At 35.9% G+C, this 16,695-nt stretch overlaps 1 protein-coding gene across 7 annotated transcripts in view; it reads right to left on the reverse strand.

The window, feature by feature from the left end:
- Positions 1 to 16,695, reverse strand: part of FNIP1 (folliculin interacting protein 1) — a 154,999-nt gene that overhangs the window by 68,328 nt on the left and 69,976 nt on the right. For 5 of the 7 annotated variants that reach the window (XM_072840904.1, XM_072840903.1, XM_072840906.1 and 2 more), the window contains exon 2: positions 14,792 to 14,918. The exons of 1 other annotated variant lie outside the window; for it this stretch is intronic. In XM_072840904.1, the coding sequence (XP_072697005.1) occupies positions 14,792 to 14,918 (127 nt within the window). Of the gene's footprint in view, positions 1 to 14,791; positions 14,919 to 15,529; positions 15,562 to 16,695 lie in introns of those variants that run through there. One more of the 7 variants, XM_072840905.1, reaches the window with a different exon arrangement.

The following is a 16,695-nucleotide window of genomic DNA, read 5'->3' on the forward strand; positions in this document are numbered from 1 at the left end:
CTTACTATTTACTCAGGTACTATTCCATTTTACATATAGTTACTCCTTTACTTCTCACAATTCAATGAAGTATTATTATTATCCCCATATTAAAAAAATGAAGAGGTTAAGGATCAATGATGTTTAATTGAACCACTCAAGAGAGAACTTAGTCTAGGGAGACCAAGGAAGTGACATCTAAGCTGGGACTACAAAAAAAAGAAAAAAGCAAAGGAGTTAAGGTGAAAAGAAAAGTAGGAGGGCTAGAAAGATATTCCAGGCTGAGGGAATTCTGTATATCCATCTCTGAACCATGAAGCAATTTGCTATAGGAAGGAAAGGGACAAACATACATCAGTTTCAGGACTAAAGCATAAACATGTCCATAAAAGTGTACATAAAAGTTCTTACTACACATACACACGCACACACACCCTTCTTCTCTCCTACCAACTCCCCAGCTGTCCAGTGTCTTTTCTCTCTCCCATTCTGAAGTCAAGGCTTTTCTGAATCCAAACAGCAACAACTTCAGTGAAATATGGTCTTATGAGGGGACAGGGCACAATCAGTAACTTTCAGGTAGACAGGCCTTCTATGAGCACCACTGTAGAACAAAAAGGACTCTGTTTTCCTTCTTTATCTTACTTTCATTCCTAAAGGAATGATGCCATACTTAACCCACAAAAACAACACACTCTAATAATGCATAAAAATAAGCTATAAATATCACTGAAAAAAACCTGGCTTTCTATAAATGGATTATAATTTTTATTAACTTTTTTACACATAATCACAATTTGCAACTTTTGTTCTAAAATTTTTTTTCTGAACCAAATGGAAGTTGACTACCTGATGTACTATGAACTCTTAAAATATCAATACCTGAAATGTGTAGTTCCTACAAACAAGGACATTCTCAACACAACCACAACACAGCCACTTTTCATGTGACATATGATCTCAATGCCCATTAATGATAATATTCTTGATACTAGTGATCAGTATCTAGTGATCACTGTAAACAAACTCTTCTTCGTCATTAATAATATTTTGGTTAGGGAGAGGATTGTGAAATTCATATGCTGTTTATATGCCTTATATATACTTTTTCTCATCAAAATTTCAATTTGTTTATATAAACTCATGGTTGCCTATTTCATTCAACAGGTTATAATCTGTTGCTATCATTATTTGTTTTTATGCTAGAGTTTTCCCTATTAAGCCAGTGACAGCCCCTTCAAGCTGGCTTTTGTGTTCCTTTGACAACTCCCTTTTCTAAGATTCAAAAAAACATGCCTCTCATTATCCTTTCTATATATTTATTTAATCAAGTGCCTCATATGAAACCAGTTCTTCATATTCACTCCCTCACGTGCTTGGACATTTTCCTCTGGCTCAGACAGCCAAGATGGGTATCTTCCCTATCCAATCCTGTATCAAGTAGCACCTTATGGAGATGCCCTCTTCAACTTACTTGAGCTCAATACTCTGCTCTGGGCCACCATACCTCCAACAACTGACATTAGTGTTCAGCCCTACCAAATGGTTTTAGGACTAAATTTTCTGAAAGGGGAAGCGGATGGGAGGAGGGAAGATATGGGGGTACATAACTGTTATTTCATGTTCCTATGTTATTTCATGATTCCTATATGTTATTTCATGATTCTATACCACAACTGAAATTCAAATAAATAATCAGCACTTATATAGTATGGACCACAGGACTGTCCACATGAAGGAGGGACACTGTGGGCTCAAAGAGGTATAAGAAAAAAAGACCTTTAGGTGTGGCACCCCAAGCACAGGGAGCCCGCACAGGAAGACAAGTCTCCATAATATTTGGCTTTTAAAAACCAGTGACCTAATCTCGCAGATTACTATAGTCAGTGGAACCTCACACCTAGAACTTCAAAATTCAGTAGGCTCAGCTCTGGGAGAGTGAAGGGCAGAGGAAACTGAGCCTCTGCTCTTAAAGAAACAGCACCACACACATGGAGATACAGCAGTCTAAAAAATGCCTAGGGTAGATGGGAGGGAGAGTTGTTTACTAATCTCAGAGCATGTGTGGGAGGGGCAAGGATTCCCTGGAAGACTTCTCCAGGAACAAAGGAGCTGGCAGGCGCCATTCCAGCATCACTGCCCCCCTTCGCCCCCCAGCTTAGACATGCAGACACCTGGGGGAAATAGCCCAGGGCCAACAAACTGCAACTCATAAGACAGCACCCCACCCCTGTGTTCTCCTCCGTACATGCCCCTCTCCAACCAGACCTGGTTTCAGATCCCCACACACACACCACAGACCTATCCAAACCTGGCTACTAGCAGGAAACCTGCCCTTGCTTTCTCCTGCAGACCTGCCTCCTCCAATATTCCCTTGGCCAGAGCACATCCAAAGTGGTGCACAAACCTGGCAATATGCAAGCGGCCTTAATAGGGGCCAGGATCACTTCAAAGTGATTCCTACAAAGAGAGAGGTTAAGACAACCATACACATCAGTTCAACTGAGGTACCAGCAGTGGGCAGAGGGCAGACATCCGGTCTGACTGCAGGCCCCATCCACCGACGTTAGCTTCTGACGATGGCAGAGGCAAAGCACCTTTGCAGTTCCACGCTACCACATCTCCAGAAAATGGCTGGTCTGACTCATCACGCACATAGCAGCCCCAGGTTGGCCCACTAACACAGGAACCAAACTCTGCCAACAACAGGCAAAGAGAGTCATAGTACACAACTGGACTAAAGGCAAATGCGGTTCAGCCACAACAATGGAGTACATGCAATGCACATAGGAAACATCCCTGAAGCTCCAGGTTCTGGTGAACAAGGGACATTGCACTCCAGGATACTCCAGGACCTCTTCTTCATTAAGGCCACTACTTTCAAGAGCAGGAGACATAGCTGACTTTCCTAACACATAAAAACAGAGACAATGAAGAGACAGAGAAATATGCCAAATGAAGGAAGAGGAAAAAAAAAAATCACAGCAAGGCACCTAAAATAATGGAGATAAGTAACATGCCTGAAAGAAAATTTCAAGTAATGGTTATACAAATACTCATTGAACTTGAGAAAAGAATAGAGGACCTTAGTGACACTCTTGACAAAGAGACTAAAAACATAAAAAGAACCAATCAAAAATGAAGAAATCAATAACTGAAATTAAAAACAAACCAGATGGAAGAACAGAGTAGAGGAAATGGAAAAACAGATGGATGACCTGGAAGACAGAATAATGGAAAGCAATTAAGCTGAACAGGAGAGAGAAAAAAATAATTATAAATTAAAATAAACTGAGGGAACTCAGAAATACCATCAAGCATAATAACATTTACATTATAGGGATCCCAGAAGGAGAAGAAAGAGAAAAAGATGTAGAAAATTTGAAGAAATAATAGCTGAAAAATCCCCAAATCTAGGGAAGGAAATGGAAATCCAGATCTAGGAGGCACAGAGAACCCCAACAAAATCAACTAGAGAAGGCCAGTATCCCCTGTCCCCTGGTATAGCAATACTTAATATCAGACAAAATAGATGTTAAAGCAAACACTGTAACAAGAGACAAAGAAGGACACTATATAATAAAAAAGAGAATCTAACAAAAAGATATAATAATTATAAATATGTATGCACCCAATATGGGAGCATCCAAATACATAAAGCAGCTAATAACAGGCATATAAGGAAAGTAACACAGTAATACAATAAGAGTAAGGGACTTTAATGCCCCACTTACATCAATGGACAGATCAACCAGACAGAAAATCAGCATGGAAACAGTGGCTTTGAATGACACAATGGACCAGAGAAATGTAACAGATATATTTAGAATATTCCATCTTAAAACAGTAGAATACACATTCTTTTCAACTGTACATGGAACATTCTCCAAAAGAGATTGTACATTAGATGACAAAACAAGTATCAACAAATTCAAAAAGATGAGAGACATTACCATGCATCTTTTCAGATCACAACGCTATGAAACTAGAAATCAATGACAAAAAAAAAAAAATCTGGAAAGAACACAAATACATGGAGGTTAAATAACATGTCACTAAACAATGAATGGATCAACTGAAAAATCAAAGAGAAAATGAAAAATACATGGAGACAAATGAAAATGAAAACACAATGGTCTAAACCTTTGGGATGCAGCAGAAGAGGTTCTAAGAAGGAAGGAAGTTTATAAGAATATGGGCCTACCACAAGTAGAAAAATCTCAAATAAACAATCGAACCTAATATCTAAAAAGAGCTAGAAGAAACCAGTAAAAGAAAGGAAATAAAAAAGATCAGAGAATAAACGAAATAGAAATTGAAAAAACAACAGAACACGTCAATGAAACCATGAGCTGCTTATTTGAAAAAAAATCAAGAAATTGATAACCCTTGGCCAAACTCATCAAAGACAGAGAGAGAACTCAAACAAAACCATAAATAAAAAAAGAAAAATGTCAACACCCGTAAAACAATCAATGTGATTCATCATATCAGCAAGAGAAAAATCAAGAACCATATAATCCTCTCATTAGATGCAGAGAAAGCATTTGACAAAATACAGCATCCATTCCTGATCAAAACTCTTCAGAGTGTAGGGATAGAGGGAACATTCCTCAACATCTTAAAAGCCATCTACAAAAAGCCCACAGCAAATATCATTCTCAATGGGGAAGCACTGGGAGCCTTTCCCCTAAGATCAGGAACAAGACAGGGATGTCCACTCTCACCACTACTATTCAACATAGTACTGGAAGTCCTAGCCTCAGCAATCAGACAACAAAAAGACATTAAAGGCATTCAAAATGGCAAAGAAGAAGTCAAACTCTCCCTCTTCGCCAATGACATGATACTCTACTTAGAAAACCCAAAAGACTCCACCCCAAGATTGCTAGAACTCATACAGCAATTTGGTAGCATGGCAGGATACAAAATCAATGCCCAGAAGTCAGTGGCATTTCTATACACTAACAATGAGACTGAAGAAAGAGAAATTAAGGAGTCAATCCCATTTACAATTGCACCCAAAAGCATAAGATACCTAGGAATAAACCTAACCAAAGAGGTAAAGGATCTATACCCTCAAAACTATAGAACACTTCTGAAAGAAATTGAGGAAGACACAGAGAGATGGAAAAATATTCCATGCTCATGGATTGGCAGAATTAATATTGTGAAAATGTCAATGTTACCCAGGGCAATTTACACGTTTAATGCAATCCCTATCAAAATACCATGGACTTTCTTCAGCAAGTTAGAACAAATTATTTTAAGATTTGTGTGGAATCAGAAAAGACCCGAATAGCCAGGGGAATTTTAAAAAAGAAAACCATATCTGGGGGCATCACAATGCCAGATTTCAGGTTGTACTACAAAGCTGTGGTCATCAAGACAGTGTGGTACTGGCACAAAAACAGACACATAGATCAATGGAACAGAATAGAGAACCCAGAAGTGGACCCTGAACTTTATGGTCAACTAATATTCAATAAAGGAGGAAAGACTATCCATTGGAAGAAAGACAGTCTCTTCAATAAATGGGGCTGGGAAAATTGGATATCCACATGCAGAAGAATGAAACTAGACCACTCTCTTTCACCATACACAAAGATAAACTCAAAATGGATGAAAGATCTAAATGTGAGACAAGAGTCCATCAAAATCCTAGAGGAGAACACAGGCAACACCCTTTTTGAACTCGGTCACAGAAACTTCTTGCAAGATACATCCACGAAGGCAAAAGAAACAAAAGCAAAAATGAACTATTGGGACTTCATCAAGATAAGAAGCTTTTGCACAGCAAAGGATACAGTCAACAAAACTCAAAGACAACCTACAGAATGGGAGAAGATATTTGCAAATGACATATCAGATAAAGGGCTAGTTTCCAAGATCTATAAAGAACTTCTTAAACTCAACACCAAAGAAACAAACAATCCCATCATGAAATGGGCAAAAGACATGAAGAGAAATCTCACAGAGGAAGACATAGACATGGCCAACACGCACATGAGAAAATGCTCTGCATAACTTGCCATCAGGGAAATACAAATCAAAACCACAATGAGATACCACCTCACACCAGTGAGAATGGGGCAAATTAACAAGGCAGGAAACCACAAATGTTGGAGAGGATGCGGAGAAAAGGGAACCCTCTTACACTGTTGGTGGGAATGTGAACTGGTGCAGCCACTCTGGAAAACTGTGTGGAGGTTCCTCAAAGAGTTAAAAATAGACCTGCCCTACGACCCAGCAATTGCACTGTTGGGGATTTACCCCAAAGATACAGATGCAATGAAACGCCGGGACACCTGCACCCTGATGTTTCTAGCAGCAATGTCCACAATAGCCAAACTGTGGAAGGAGCCTCGGTGTCCATCGAAAGATGAGTGGATAAAGAAGATGTGGTTTATGTATACAATGGAATATTACTCAGCTATTGGAAATGACAAATACCCACCATTTGCTTCAACGTGGATGGAACTGGAGGGTATTATGCTGAGTGAAGTAAGTCAGTCAGAGAAGGACAAACATTTTATGTTCTCATTCATTTGGGGAATATAAATAATAGTGAAAGGGAAAAGAAGGGAAGGGAGAAGAAATGTGTGGGAAATATCAGAAAGGGAGACAGAACATAAAGACTGCTAACTCTGGGAAACGAACTAGGGGTGGTAGAAGGGGAGGAGGGCGGGGGGTGGGAGTGAATGGGTGACGGGCACTGGGGGTTATTGTATGTTGGTAAATTGAACACCAATAAAAAATAAATTAAAAAATAAATAAATAAATAAATAAATATTCTATATTTGAAGTTTGAAAAAAGAAAAAAGAGAAATGACCAACATGACAGAAATATAAACAATTATAAGAGTTTATGAAAAATAACATACCAACAAAAACTAGACACCTTAGAAGAAATGGAAAAATCCATAGGTACATATAATCTCCCAAAACTGAATCTGAAAGAAATAGAAAATTTGAATAGACCAATACGAGCAACAAAATTGAATCAGTATTCAAAAATCTCCAAATAAACAAAAGTCCAGGGCCAGATGACTTCAAAGAAGAATTCCACCAAATATTTATAGAAGAGTTAATATCTATTCTTAAACTATTACAAAAAATAAGAGGAAGGAAAGTTTCCAGATTCATTTATGAGGCCAGCATTACCCTGATACCAAGGCTACATAAAGACACCACTAAAAAGGAGAAAATAACTGGCCAACATTCCTGATGAACATAGACGCAGAAATTCTCAATTAAATACTAGCAAACCAAATTCAACAATACAGTAAAAAGGTTATTCACCACAATCAACTGGGTTGCAAAGGTGGTTTAATATTCACAAATCAACCAACACGACATATCACATTAGCAAGAGAAAGGATTAAAACCCTATGATGATTTCAAGAGATGCAGAAAAAGCATTTGACAAAGTACAATATCGATTAATGATAAAAACCCTCAACAAGGTAGATTTAACGGAAACATAGCCCAACATAATAAAAGCTATATATGAAAAATCCACAACTAACAGCACGCTCAATGGTAAAAACCTGAGAGCTTTTTCCCTAAGATCAGGAACAAGACAAGGATGTCCACTCTCACCACTATTATTCAACACACTGGAAGTCCTAGCCACAGCAGACAACAAAAAGAAATGAACAGTATCCAAACTGATAAGGAAGAAATAAAACTTTCAGTAACTGCAGGTGACATGATACTATATATATAGAAAACCCTAAAGCCTCGCAAAAAAAAACTACTAGCACTGATAATCGAATTCAGTAAAGCTGCAGGACACAAAATCAATATACAGAAATTCACTGTATCTCTATACACTAATAATAAAGCAACCAAAAGAAAAAATCCCATTTACAATTACACCAAAAAGGATAAAATACCTAAGAATAAACTTCACCAAGGAGGTAAAAGACCTGTGAAAACTGACACAATGATTAAAGATATCGAAGAGGACACAAACAAATGGAAAGATATTCTGTGCTCACGGATTGTAAGAACAAATATTGTTAAAAGATCCATACTACCCAAAGCAATCTACAGATTTAATACAATCCCTATCAAAATATCAACAGTATTTTTCACAGAACTAGAACAAACAATCCTAAAATTTGTATGGAACCCCAAAGACCCCAAATTTCCAAAGCAATCTTGAAAAAGAAACACAAAACTGAAGGTATCACAATCTCAGATTTTAACATCCACTCCAAAACTTTAATATTCAAAACAGTATGGTACTGGCACAAAAACAGACACATAGATCAATGGAACAGAACAGAGAGGCCAGAAATAAGCTCACAATGATACGGTTGTTTAATCTTCAACAAAGGATGCAAAAATAAACAATGGGAAAAAGTCTCTTCAACAAATAGTGTTGGGAAAATTGGACAGCTATAGGCAAAAGAATAAAACTAGACCACTTTCTTATACAATACACAAAAATAAACTCAAAATGGATTAAAGATACCAATATAAGACTTGAAATCATAAAAATCCTAGAAGAGAGTTTAGGCAGTAAATCTCTCTGACATGAACCGTAGCAACATTTTCCTAGATATGTCTCCTAAGGCAAAGGGATAAAAAAAAGCAAAAATAAAGTACTGTGATTATATCAAACTAAAAATCTGCACAGCAAAGGAAACAATTAAAATTTAAAACCAGCCTATTGAATGGGAGAAGATACTTGCCAATGATGCAATTGACAAAGGGCTAGTATTCAAAATATACAAAGAACATATACAGCTCAACACACACACACAAAAAGCACAAATAATTCAGTTAAAAATCAGCAGAATACATGAAAAGACAGTTCTCCAGAGAAGAGATACAGATGGCTAAAAGACATGAAAAGATGTTCCACGTTGCTAATCATCAGGGAAATGCAAATTAAAAGCATATTGAGATATCTTTCACACATGTCGAAATGGCTAAAATCAAAAACACCAAAAAACAACTGTTGGCAAAGATGTCAAGAAAGGGAACCTTGTGCACTGTTGGTGGGAATGTCAACTAGTACATCCATGGTGGAAAAGAGTATGGAGGTTCCCCAAAAAATTAAAAATAGAATTAATATGATCCAGTAACTCCACCACCACCATTTTTTAATCAAAAAATACAAAATAGTAACTCAAAAAGATGTATGTACCCCTATGTTTACTGCAGCATTATTTATAATAGCCAAATTATGGAAGCAGCCCAGTATCCAATGGACAACTGATAGGTGAATTGATAAAGAAGATGTGAGGAGAATACACACACACACACACACACACACACACACACACAGCTAATGCAATATTACTGAGCCATAAAAAAGAATGAAATCTTGCAACACTGGAGCTACAGAGTATAATGCTAAGTGAAATAAGTCAGAGACAAATACCATATGATTTCACTCATATGTGGAACTTAAGAAAAAAACTAATGAGTAAAGAAAAAAAAAAACAGACAAATCAAAAAGCAGAGTCTAAACTATAGAGCACACTATCACCAGAAGGGAGGTCAGGGGAACGGGTGAAATAAATGAAGGGGATTAAAAATATATTTATCATGATGAGGACTGAGTAATGTAGAGAATTGGTGAATAACTATTTTGTACACTTGAAACTAATACGACACCATATGTTAACTATACTGAAAGACTCTCTGGGGATGAGGACCCAAAATCATATTTTTAACAAGTGCTCCAGGCCAATGTCACACATACAAGATTCACTGGATGGAACCATCAGTAGGATTTCTTCCAAGTCTAAAATCCTGTTCATTCTCATGATGTGAATTTTAGTTAGCTCTATTCTTCTGTGAACAGCACTAAATAAGAAAGGCGATGATATTGCCTAAGAACCTACAATTTGCCTGATGCTGTTTGGGGTCTTACACACCCTGCCTTATTTTCCTGCAAAAAAATCCTTTGAGGTAGGTATTATTCTTACCACAGTATGCAGAGATTCCAAGCTGGAACTTTGTACAAGCTTCCATCTATAGGATGAGTAAGTTCTGAGGATGTAATGCACAGCATGGTGACTACAGTTAACAGCATCAAAGTTGCCAAGAGAGTAGATTTTAAATGTTCTCATAATAGGGGTGCCTGGGTGGCTTAGCTGGCTAAGCACTGGACTCTTGATTTTGGCTCAAGTCATGACCTAAGAGTTGTGGGATCAAGCCCTGAATCGGGCTCCTTGCTCAGTGGGCAGTCTGCTAGAGATTCTTTTCCTCTCCCTCTGCCTCTTTCCACCCCTGGCTCTCTAAGCATCTCTCTCTCTCTCTAAAAACAAATAAATAAATCTTTAAAAATAAATAAATAAAATAAAAATTCTCATCAAAAACATACAGAAAAATTATGACTTTGTGACTTGATAGATGTGATCACTATATTGTGGTAATCCTTTTTCCATATATACATAGATAAAATAACTATATTGTATACCTTAAATTTACACAATGTTATATGTCTACTGTACTTCAATAAAGCTGGGGGGAAAAGTTGCTACTATTGTGCAATACCTTATCTTCATACAAGAAATTACTATTTTAGGAACTGTTTCTTCATCCTGATTGAATCACTGAGTTTTACCTACTATGAACATTAATTACCTGATGTTATGATGATAATATAAAAACAATAAGGGGAGCCTGGGTGGCTCAGTCAGTTAAGCATCTGACTCTTGGTTTCAACTCAGGTTGTAATCTTTCAGAGTGTGAGACCAAGCCCCACTCAGTGGTGAGTGGGCTTGGGATCGTCTCTTCCTCTCCCTCTGCACTTCCCCCCACCAGCACTCTCTTGCACTCTCTTGCTCTCTCTCTCTAAAATAAAAAAACAAATCTTTAAAAAAAAAAAAAAAAAGGAAAAAACCTCCAAAATTAATAAACTTCATCATAAGGACTCTTCAACTTATTTTCCTTACCTATTTAAGATTTACTCTTGTATTTTAAAGATTTTGTAAGGCAATTTAAATCCTTTATGTGTAGTAGGGAGTCAATCAGATATAAATAGAACAAACAAAAAACACAAAAATATATATAATTTTGGTAGTCACTGCCAGATTAACCCCCATGGAGACTACCATTTCACTCAGTTTAATAGCAAAGTATTATCATTAAACATTTGAGTTTTTTCCAATCTAAAAGGAAAGAATAAAATCTCAGTATAGTTTTAATTTTCATTCCCTTTATTAGGAATGAGAACATGAATCCTATTAAATGTGTAATGGCCTTCTGAATGTGAATGTGAGTGTTCTCATCCTTCACCCAATTTCCTAACTGGTTCTCCTAACTTGACTCCTAAGAACACTTTATGATGGTGGTGTTTGTTTCTTTATTTTGTTTTGTTTTGTTTACCACAAGAGTTTATTAGAGATTTGTTTGGTTTGGTTGTCAAATTTAAAAGTCTTTTACTTTATGGCTCCTAGATTTTAAATCATAGCTAGAAACGTCTTCTCCACAAATATATATAGGAACTCATTCATGTTTCTTGGGTAATGTAGCTTTACTTTCTACATTATTATGTCAAATATACTTGATATATAAATCCAGATTTATCTTTAAATAGTTGTCTCAGTACCATTTTATTAATCTTTATTGATTTAAGATGATGTCTTTAGCATACACTAAATTCCTGTGTGTACATGGATCTATTTCTGATTCCTTATTTTACTCTTGTTAATCATTTTTATCTATTTATGTGTCAATAACACAGTTTTAATTACTGAAACTTTACAGTATTTTAGCAACTCTGATAGGACCTCATTGTCCTCTTTCAGTTTTCCAACCAGTGATTTCTCATTTTTTTCCATTTGAACTTCAAGTTCGGCTATCTACTTCCACACACTGTTTTTAAACCAAAAACAAAATAATGAGTGTCATTTTTTATTGGGATTGCATTATTCTATAAAGCAACTTAGAATGAACAACTTTAGGACAGTATTATCCAAGAAAATATTTTGACTCTCCTTTTGCTCGATTAAGATTTTATGTGCTTTTGGGGGAAAAAAAGATTTCATGTACTTTTGGTGACTTTTAAAGTTCTGGAAACATAGTTCTTTTAAACATTATATATAAGCACTTTTTCAAATTGCTATTTTAAATAAAGTCTTAGCTTTCTTCATATCGTCTAGTTGAAAGCTTTAAGTATATATTGAGCTTACTGATTTCCATATATTAACTTTTATGCAGCTCCAATTACCTGAAATCCAATGTTCCAAATTGGGTATCATAATTAAGATTCAACTATTAGCACTTGTTCAATGTTTCATAGTGTATAAAACTCACATATTATACTTTGTATTCACCTTTCCAAAGTTATTTGAATTTACTGATGTTCAAATTTATACTTGTATGTAATATATGAAGGCTGAAGTATGTGAATGATCATATAACTTCACCAGGAACCCATGAAATAGAATTACATTATCATTAAAACAAAAACAATGTCCAGGATAAGGATAGTATCATGTGATAAAATCACAGAGAATACATCTGGCTACATCCATGTTTAAAGAAACAACATCTCAATAATTTTTACAGTTCAGCTATAAAATGAGTAAGCTCTGAGGACTAAATGTAAAAAAATAAAAATATATTTTTACAAACAAGGGAAGTTATTTTATTAAAATCATTGAATGTATTCACTTTAATCAGGTTTTATTTTTTTTTTTTTTAAAGATTTTATGTATTTATTCATGAGAGACACAGAGAGAGAGAGAGGCAGAGACACAGGCAGAAGGAGAAGCAGGCTCCATGCAGGAAGCCGGATGCGGGACTCGATCCCAGGTCTCCAGAATCAGGCCCTGGATTGAAGGTGGCGTTAAACCGCTGAGCCACAAGGGCTATCCTTAATCAGGTTTTATAGTTAAACAGTTATTTTTCATTAAATATAATAGAGCTGGTACATACATGTTCTGAAAAGCTATACAGTGACCAATATAGTTTCATTTTGGTATTATAGGACAGTATTAGGCACACAAAGTACTTTAATTTCTAACACAAAAGCAAAGCATTCACGTAATTCACCACAGAATTGTTTTTTTTTAAGATTTTATTTATTCATGAGAGACAAAGAGAGAGAGGCAGAGACATGAGGGAGGGAGAAGCAGGCTCCCCACAGGGAGCCTGATGTGAGACTTAATCCCCTCATGCCCTGAGTCATTCAACCACTGAGCCACCAAAGTGTCCCACATTTTTGTGTTTCATTGACAGCCTTTAATCGTAACTTGGTATTATTTATTTGTGTACTTTTTTGTTCAACATTTAACTCCTTTAAAAAGGGGATCTTATTGTAGGCAACAGAAGGACACAGATGGTTACATTTCCAAGGGCCTAGTACTTGTAGATACTTAGTTATTTGTACAAACACTTTAAGAACATCCTGCAGTGCTTCTTCCTAACCAGATTGAAAAAAGTATCCAAAAAATGGATAAGAAATCTAAACAGAGCCCCATCTCCAGAAAACTGAGAAATGTATTCGTAATTAGAAGGGATACTGTAAAACTTGGCAATCAAATTAACTCAAAAATTAGTCAAGTACCTATTATATACCACCATAGTGGATGCTGAGGATGCAATTAGAAATAAAACAACAGATTATGCCCAATATATCAAAACTATTTAAGAACACAAAATCTCAAATACAAACTCTTCAAGCTCAAAAAATAAATATATGTTTCCTTCAACAGACAATTCTATTGGCAGGAAAAGCTTTCCTAAAGTACTGTGTTTTCAATTGTTCACCAAATGTTATTGAAAATTATTAATTTACTGAAAGGAAGAAAACATGATTCCAAGCTTCTGTTTCCAGATTAGAGATAAAGGAATGAGTTTTTATGCCAGAAAATATAATAACAGTAGCAGAAGCAAAGGTAATGACCATCACTTAGGTTTTTGTGAAAGTTAGTAATGGGAAACCTCTCTAAAATGGAGTCAGGAGATTCTGCAAGGGTAGCTCTCATGCCCCACCACTCTTAACTAACTGTAGACCCAACAGGAAGAAACAGATTCACCTTACACAGACATGTGGATACCACTCTACCACTCCAGCTGAAGAACACTTTTTTCATCTCTCTCAGTTCATACCCACCCTCAGCAGCTCCACCAATGAGAAGCCATGACACTTCAAGTTTACCCTTGGATTTTTAGTTCCTAACAACCTACTCAACTTACTCTTTTTCTCCTTAAAAAAGCATGCCTCTCCTTTGTTTCTCAGACTAGTTTATGGTTTTGCCAAGCTTGTTTGTCCCCAATTGCAATTCTTTTTTATTCCCAGATAAACCCATCTTTGGCTGGTAAAATAACTGGCATGTTTATTTTAAGGTTAACATTAACTTGGACAACCAAGCGAATGACCATGCACTATTAATAAACTAGTCAAAATATAACACTGGAAGTTAACAAAATAGATGCTCTTTGTACACTGTAAAGCAGAAGGACTAAGAGATTTAACTTGCTTTGCCCCTTTCACACAAATAATTTCATCTCTCTAACTAGTCACATTTCTCACAACTGTAAGATGAGAGGTTTGGACTATATCCTCCATAAGGATCTCTAGAACTCTAGTCATATCTCATAATACAATTATGTAGGAAAATAAACATGAAAACAAAATGCTCTCTGGTGCTAGAATGATAATATATAAAGCAAATGTTTTTTCCTTTAAATTTTTTCAAAATCAAGGCTCTAAATATTAAAAACATGATAAAGATGTTTCGTACTGACAAACAAAAGTGCTATAATTCAAATCTATTCATTCTTTCTCAAATTAAAATATTTGACATTAAATTTCAACCAAATCAATAATGATGCTCACCGATACTGATATGTCCTCACTTTTTCTCTTAACACTGGAGTCAAACAAGACATTTCTCCCTCGTCTTTCACAGTCTTGATATACAATCAGTCGAATTTGGCTTGGATCAAACTCTGACAAAGGCCAACTTTAAAGAAAAATAAAGGTCCATTAGTTACTCTAATAAATATTCCACATAAATTGCTAGAAAAAAAAAACTTGTATTATAAAACCCTAAGTTGTATAATTTCTAAAGACTATATATAGAAGTACTTTTTATTAAATACCATCGTTTAAGACTAAAAACTCATACAGCAATGATATTGTAGATTGAAAAGTAAAAATAAAAGTTGCAGCAAGCGTATACAATATAGTCATCCCATATGACTTTAAAAATGGTTAACCTAACAAAAATATATGACTATATTTAATATAATGAAAATACACATTGCTTCATGGCATGAACCCAGATGGCATAACGTTAATCCATATGTTTAAAGTTTTATTTTTATTCTTTATATGGAAATGTAAAAACAGAGTTTCAGATTAATAGCAGCTAAATTTCATTATAAATAGCAGCTAATTTCATTATAAAATGAAAACAAGTAAAAAAAAAAAAAAAGTGATGACCAAAAGCAGTAGACATTCTCATATAAAGCTAGTGTGAGTAAAAACTGGCTCAACTTCCTTAGAGAATAGTATTTTTGTAATATATATAATAAATAGACAAAATCTAATATAACTGATTTTAAGTTTTACCAGCATTTCCATTCCATTCCATTATACAAGAATCTTCATAGAAGTACTGCTATGGAAATAATACAAATGGTCCATTAAGAGTAGAATGGATAAATATATTATGGTATATTCAAACTTACAAATACATATATTCAGACACAACAAATACAATGAATGAACTTCAACTATAGGCAAAACACAGACTGACCCTGAACAAAAGAAATCAGACAATGTCATACTCCCATACACACAATACACACATGAACACAGAGTTACTGTATTTTTCTATTTATACAAAGGTTTAAATCATGTAAAGTTTTAGGCAGAGATGCATATTTAGTTTTTAAAACTCTAAGGAAAACAAAGGAAGTGATGGCTTCAAAAGTCTGGAGAGTGGTTATCTCTGGGGATAAGGTTAGAGGTGGTAGTGGTATAATCAGGAGGGAATAGGGGATCCCTGGGTGGCGCAGCGGTTTAGCGCCTGCCTTTGGCCCAGGGCGCGATCCTGGAGACCCGGGATCGAATCCCACGTCAGGCTCCCGGTGCATGGAGCCTGCTTCTCTCTCTGCCTGTGTCTCTGCCCCCCCCCCCATGACTATCATAAATAAATGAATGAATGAATGAATGAATGAATGAATAAATAAATAAATAAAGGAGGGAATATAGTAGATAGACTGGGGGCACTAATTGTGTTCTATTTTTAGACTGGACCATGCTTAAATCAATATTTACTTTAGAGTACAAAAAAAAGCCACTGCAGTTGTTTTATGTACTTTTATATATGCATTGTCACAATTAAAAAATTAATGAAGTGAGTCAGATAAGTGAAGAGAGAAATAGAGAGAACAATGAACTTACAGCTGGAGATACTAACTTAGTGAGCTGAATAGACTACAACTGATTGGACAGGTGTTAACAAATAGGACAACGGCCATAAAAGAAGCTGTTTGGATTAGTTATGCCAGGATGAATGGTCAACTCCTCACAATCCATCACTTATTTTTTTTTAAGATTTTATTTATTTATTCATGACAGACACACAGAGAGAGAGAGAGAGAGAGAGGCAGAGACACAGGCAGAGGGAGAAGTAGGCTCCATGTCGGGAGCCTGATGTGGGATTCGATCCCAGGTCTCCATGATCACACCCCCGGCCAAAGGCGGCGCTAAACTGCTGGGCCACCGGGGCT

The sequence above is a fragment of the Canis lupus genome, chromosome 10 (assembly GCF_048164855.1).
Source record: "Canis lupus baileyi chromosome 10, mCanLup2.hap1, whole genome shotgun sequence".
Taxonomy (NCBI): domain Eukaryota; kingdom Metazoa; phylum Chordata; class Mammalia; order Carnivora; family Canidae; genus Canis; species Canis lupus.